The sequence below is a fragment of the Salvelinus fontinalis genome, chromosome 42 (assembly GCF_029448725.1).
Source record: "Salvelinus fontinalis isolate EN_2023a chromosome 42, ASM2944872v1, whole genome shotgun sequence".
In the NCBI taxonomy this organism is placed as follows: Eukaryota; Metazoa; Chordata; class Actinopteri; order Salmoniformes; family Salmonidae; genus Salvelinus; species Salvelinus fontinalis.
In genome coordinates, this window is record NC_074706.1 from 5,953,201 (window position 1) to 5,959,370 (window position 6,170).

Consider the following 6,170-nt stretch of genomic DNA (forward strand, 5'->3'; position numbering starts at 1 on the left):
ATGCATATAAGATATAGTTTAACATAATAATATGCATATAATATATAGTTTAACATAATAACATGCATATAATATATAGTTTAACATAATAACATGCATATAAGATATAGTTTAACATAATAATATGCATATAAGATATAGTTTAACATAATAATATGCATATAATATATAGTTTAACATAATAATATGCATATAAGATGTAGTTTAACATAACAACATGCATATAAGATATAGTTTAACATAATAACATGCATATAATATATAGTTTAACATAATAACATGCATATAAGATATAGTTTAACATAATAACATGCATATAAGATGTAGTTTAACATAACATGTTGTGAATAGTTAAGTCAGTGTTTTCCAAACTCCAAGGGATGCATGTTTTGTTTTTAAGCCCTAGCACTTCACATCTGATTCAAATAATCAACGCATCATTACATTATGATTATTTGAATCAGCTGTATAGTGTTAGGCCAAAACTAAAACATGCATACCCTGGGGTCCCCAGGACCGGGTTTGGAAAACACTGAGTTAAGTCAATATTATGTTTATTTTCTCGAAATTCAGGTGAATAGTCTTTCCTTCATCATGAATATGTGAGTGAATATTTCGGTTGAAGATATTTAAGTTATCGTGGGTCTGCTCATATGACTGCTAATTTCTCCACACACAACGACGGTAAGTTGAATTTTGTTAATTTGTGAAAGTGTTGGTGCATCATATTTCACTGCCACAGTAAAAATCAGTGGCTGATCTAATTTATATTTTATACTCAGTTACATGTTTATGCATATATTCATTAATTCTGGAACAGGGATTCATATTATTATAAATCATATATGAATTATATAATATTATTATGTATTTATTTACAGAATTTCAGACAAACGACACAATCTGTCTCAGAATGAATGTCAATCATTCATGTGAACTGAGCTAACTGTCAAAGTGGGTGTGTTTAACGTTAATTGTTTATTTGGATCCGCATTAGCTTTTGCAGAAGCAGCAGCTATTGTAGTGGATACAGTAGGATCAGGATAGAAATATCAATATTGTAGCATAACAATACTATATCATACAATGTAGCAATCACTTCCTGAGTTTATTAAATGTTGTTATAACGTATCAAATAAAGGACTGCGATATCACGCTAGGCCAGTCGTGAACGAAAACGTGCTAGTTTTGAGGTCTCAACATATCGCGAGTCGCGAGATGTGAGAAATCTCAGCTCTATCTTTAACACTCGCGATAATTCCTATTTCCTTCTCTTTCACTCCCTGTAGCCAAGATGGCAGTCGGCAAGAATAAGAGGCTGACAAAAGGTGGCAAAAAAGGTGCCAAAAAGAAGATGTAAGTAGCGCAATTCATCCATTAAATCACGCAATACACACTATTAAGTTCAGGTTATTGACTTTCAGTTTGAAAATGTGAAGGATGAGGTTGATTTTAACTGGATGCACTCAGGCCGGTCACTGTTGCTAATCTGCTAGGCTCACCGCGCATTCAGTGTTCATGAGTTTGCATAAGCAACACTGAACTGTTATGTAAAGAGACTGTCAGTCTTAACACAGGCTGCATATCGTGAAGCATTTTATATAAATGTTCCAAAATGCATACATTGCCTGTAATCTAGCGACATCGGCTGTCTTAACAAGCTACGCTACCTAACTATGGTGGCTAACAAGATGGCAGACAGCCATCCATGAACATAACGTGGACAACGTTAGCTAGACGAAGAATTTCCTACGAACTGGTGTGGTCAAACAGAATTAAAGTATTGTAGCCAAGCCAGCCAGGGCTACATGTGCGTGGTGCCAACCCTTCAGTCGTTAGCGAGAAAAGGCACATTTTGTCAGATAAGGTAATTTAGCCAGTTAGCTGGGCCTTACATTAGTAACCAGCTAGCTAACGTTATGCTATCCCAGTCATGTTTTATTGATTAGTCAGGTGCCTGTTGAATTTCCACGTTTGAATCTATTGGAAGTTGACGTTCATACCATTGCCAGCATTAGCCATTTGGTTGGTTTCGCGTAAACTAGACTGCAACCATAGTTTCTTTAGCTAGCTACATAGGCCTGCGTCATCAAAACAGATTAACAGAACTGATATTGACCACACTACTTTCTCCACCCCCAGTGTCGACCCTTTCTCCAAGAAGGACTGGTATGATGTCAAGGCACCCGCTATGTTCAACATCCGCAACATTGGCAAGACCTTGGTCTCCAGGACTCAGGGAACCAGTAAGTCTGCTTTTCCAACGGATGATGCTGATTAATGGAGCAACACATGGTTCAGTGGTGATGGCTACCAGTATGAAGACTAACATGCAGCAAGATAACTGCAGACAGAGCCACATGGTTCTGTGGAATTATAGCACAGTTTGGAAACTAGGGGTTGATTAAAGTGAGGTGACTAAAACGTGAACTCCTGACCTTGTACTGTAACCAGCTAGCTAGGTAGCCTAATTCAACTAGCTTTGGGAGTCTGTATATTGGTTGGACTCCCAAGTTGTGCATCGTTCTGGTGGGTGGTGACGGCTAATAGCCCTACCGCAGTATAGCCGGCTTCGCCAAAAAAAATTCCGGTCAACAAAAGCATATGTATAATCTCTAGGAACTTTCCAGACAAAGTGAAATGTCCCTCACTATCAAATAAACATCAGTATCCAACTTTTGTCCGAACTGCACCATATTCCTGCCAAGTTAGACAGCGGTCTGCCATTAGACCACGCACTTCATACGAGACTTCCTACCACAAAATCTACCATTTATTTAATAGCGAGGTACACATATCACTACGTCTGGTAAGTAGAGTTCCTAGAGATTATACATGTGCTTCTGTTGACAGTAAGCGTTGGTTTGGCGAAGCCGACTATGGTGGTAGGGTTATTGTCCATCAACACCAGAACAATGCATAACTCGGGGAGTCCCAACTAATAGAGTCCTGAAGTTGTCCCTAAACTACCTTTTAATATGGGTTTGTTGGTCAGTAATGTCCCTTTTTTAGTTTTCCCTTTAAAATGGTTTCATCTTGTTGGTCTTGTCTTGGTTTTGTTTGTACCGTACTTAACACAATGGGAATGCATGATGACAAATTGTTTCGGCCCAATGATTGCAACTGATTACTTGTAAAGAGATCTGATGTTCCCTGCCTTGGCCTCCATTCCCCTCACCGCGTCCCACATCAACTAATCTGTTCTACTAGGAATCGCCTCTGATGGTCTGAAGGGACGTGTGTTCGAGGTGAGCCTCGCTGACCTGCAGAACGATGAGGTGGCCTTCCGCAAGTTCAAGCTGATCTCAGAAGACGTGCAGGGCAAGAACTGCCTGACCAACTTCCACGGCATGGACCTGACCCGTGACAAGATGTGCTCCATGGTCAAGAAGTGGCAGGTGAGGAATCCTACAGGAGGATGTAACACACAGCTGGATTTGTGGAGATGTTGTAGTTATGATATGCATTTATAATCACAGTACAAAATGTATGGAGATGGGTCATACTGTCATTAAAGGTGCAATATGCCGAAATCACTCTGCCATTTAGTTTGCCTAATTTCAGTTTGACAAAACAACCCTGTCACTGTTTAGAGAATCATTATACCATCTAAACCGATGTCATATTTTCTAAAAGGCACCGCCTTTCCCTCAGTTTCTCACCACACGTGGAATGTAAACCACAATTTCAACATTGTATCCTAATATTGTCACACCACCATCAAAAGTGATGTACCATTATGGGTAATCTCAACACTATGAATTAACCTGTGCCCTGTAATGTTATTGATCATGTGTTGGGCCCAATGTACCCAAAACTATTAATTGACCTTTATCCCGTCTCCCCGCCAGACCATGATTGAGGCCCATGTGGACGTGAAGACCACCGACGGCTACCTCCTGCGTCTGTTCTGCGTTGGCTTCACCAAGAAGCGCACCAACCAGATCAGGAAGACGTCGTACGCCCAGCACCAGCAGGTCCGTCAGATCAGGAAGAAGATGATGGAGATCATGACCCGTGAGGTCCAGACCAACGACCTGAAGGAAGTTGTCAACAAGCTGTAAGGATGTTCGCCGTCCTGTTGCTGGTTCAATAGAATGTTCTGCACTCTGGGAAGATGTGGTCCATGTGAAATGCAACATGGAGTGCATGTATGGGCATGTATTTTAATTGGCTATTAGATTAAGCAAATACTTTATTTCAACAAAATTGTTGCACGTGTCGAACACTTTTCCTAAAGTAAAGTTTTGATGTCTGAGTAAATTGAATGAAGCTTTCAATGAAGGCAGCCAGTAATTTAAGATCTCAGCCGGTCATTTTCAGTAGCCAACACAGGTTCCCTCTTACTGATTCACTTCTTTTCCCTTTGTCCTCTAGGATCCCTGACTCCGTTGGCAAGGACATTGAGAAGGCCTGCCAGTCCATCTACCCCCTCCACGATGTCTATGTCAGGAAGGTTAAGATGCTGAAGAAGCCCAAGTTTGAGTGTAAGTCACCTTGAACCTATCCTGCCCCTTGAGGCGTTGCAGTCCGACTGAATGTGTCGAGCCTGTGTCATAAGGGGCGGAGAGTGAAAGGGCTATGTCTACGCCAAGGACCCAGAACGGTGGGTACTTGGAGTGATCATGGCTCTGACAGATGGCACAATACTAGACAATTGACGGTGCGAAAGAAAGCCTATTCAGGATCTTTGTCAAAAACTTAGCATGCAGAACCTCCAAAAAACAACCAAGGTTATTAAAGGTCCCCTTTGACTGAGCTTGGTTTAATCATGACTACTGTACGGTCCCCTCCCCAGAATCTGGCAGCAGTTCTGTATGACATAATTGTATCTTAATTAACATATGCCGATATGGCTGCATTTACAGGCAGCCCAATTCTGATCTTTTGGCCAATTAATTGTTAATCCAAATCTGATTTTTTTTTTTTTTTTTTTTTTTTTGTAAACACATCCTAGGATACTAAATTATCCTATGTGTCTCTAACAGCCTGTTGAGTTGTACTCTGGTGTTGTGCTTAGATTATTCTTGTCTCCTTTCAGTGGGCAAACTGATGGAGCTCCACGGTGAGGGTGGTGGCAGCAGTGCAGCCAAACCCTCTGGGGACGACACCGGGGCTAAGGTGGATAGAGCCGACGGCTACGAGCCCCCCATCCAAGAGACCGTCTAAACACCTGACAGATTTAATAAAAAATGTAAATGATACTCAACGGTTGGTGTCTTCTGTTAATGGGATGGTTGTTTAGTAAGGTATTTTGTAAAGAGCTATTTTTCAGGCATAAATCAAAGCATTTATAGTTTCTATAGAAATGCTTTGATTTCTCTGGAAAAAGAAAAGCTCTATGCCAAACTCAACGTGTTACGCAGTTGAGGCCGATTGCACGTAATACCAGATTCTAAAACTGAGGCAGCTTATGGTTTAGAAATGAACATTCAAATTCCTGCAGTCAGCATGCCAATTGCACACTCCCTTAACTTGAGACATCTCTGGCATTGTGTTGAACTGCACATTTTAAAGTGGCCTTTGTCCACAGCAAAAGGTACCCCTATAATGATCATGCTGTTTAATCAGGTGAAAGTTCTTGGCAAAGGAGAAATGCAAATATTTTGTGCACGTGGGACCAACACTTTACAACTTTCAGTGTAGTTTTATACTAATGTTACCATGGTGCTCAATTACATTGTATTGCAATATAGGTTGGTCTTTGATTTGCCATATGGAGGTAAAATATACCCTTCTCAGTATTGTGGTTTGTTACTGTAGAAACAAGCCAACTTCTCTTGATTAATTGGGTCATTCCTATGTGGTGCCTTTTCTGTCCTCAGGACAAATCTTGGTGTAAAATGTGGATCCCAAAAGGCCAGGTATCCTTTACCTTAAATCCATAAAATTCCCTTTCAAGATATGTTTGTTTTGCCATGTCCCCGGGTGTTATCAACTTCCGAGAAACATAAGCCATAAAATATTTGATCTTTCCACCCCGTCTGTTGTAATTCTCCATTTAAGAAAACCCTTTCCTACAATGACACATTCAGGAAGTGTCCATTTATTTGGTGGGAAAACAATGGTGCAAAGCTAATTTGGATAATTACCAAAATATATAAATGTTCATGTTTGAAAAAAAGTTCATCGTGTTCGCCAATACGCTACCGTAATCTTGCTCACTTATG

General features: G+C 40.4%; 1 protein-coding gene and 2 non-coding genes across 3 annotated transcripts; all 3 read left to right on the plus strand.

Annotated features, from left to right (window-relative positions):
- Positions 1-1,245: 1,245 nt before the first annotated feature.
- Positions 1,246-5,204, plus strand: LOC129840929 (40S ribosomal protein S3a). Its single transcript, XM_055908974.1, has 6 exons — positions 1,246-1,356; positions 2,143-2,246; positions 3,211-3,398; positions 3,852-4,060; positions 4,378-4,487; positions 5,042-5,204. Exons 1-6 carry the CDS (start codon positions 1,295-1,297, stop codon positions 5,167-5,169), a joined length of 801 nt encoding a protein of 266 aa, XP_055764949.1. The 5' UTR covers positions 1,246-1,294; the 3' UTR covers positions 5,170-5,204.
- LOC129841623 (small nucleolar RNA SNORD73) lies at positions 3,085-3,151 on the plus strand. The gene has a single exon (XR_008757367.1). It is a non-coding gene; the product is annotated as a small nucleolar RNA SNORD73 (small nucleolar RNA).
- Positions 4,508-4,639, plus strand: LOC129841625 (small nucleolar RNA SNORA17). Its single transcript, XR_008757369.1, has one exon. It is a non-coding gene; the product is annotated as a small nucleolar RNA SNORA17 (small nucleolar RNA).
- Positions 5,205-6,170: the final 966 nt, after the last annotated feature.

Bases quoted from the DNA above. Each gene is read 5' to 3' on its own strand.
- LOC129840929 (XM_055908974.1), top strand. From the start codon at position 1,295: ATGGCAGTCGGCAAGAATAAGAGGCTGACAAAAGGTGGCAAAAAAGGT. The intron at 1,357-2,142 runs GTAAGTAGCGCA...CTCCACCCCCAG, and splicing joins AAAGGTGCCAAAAAGAAGAT to TGTCGACCCTTTCTCCAAGA. The intron at 2,247-3,210 runs GTAAGTCTGCTT...CTGTTCTACTAG, and splicing joins CTCCAGGACTCAGGGAACCA to GAATCGCCTCTGATGGTCTG.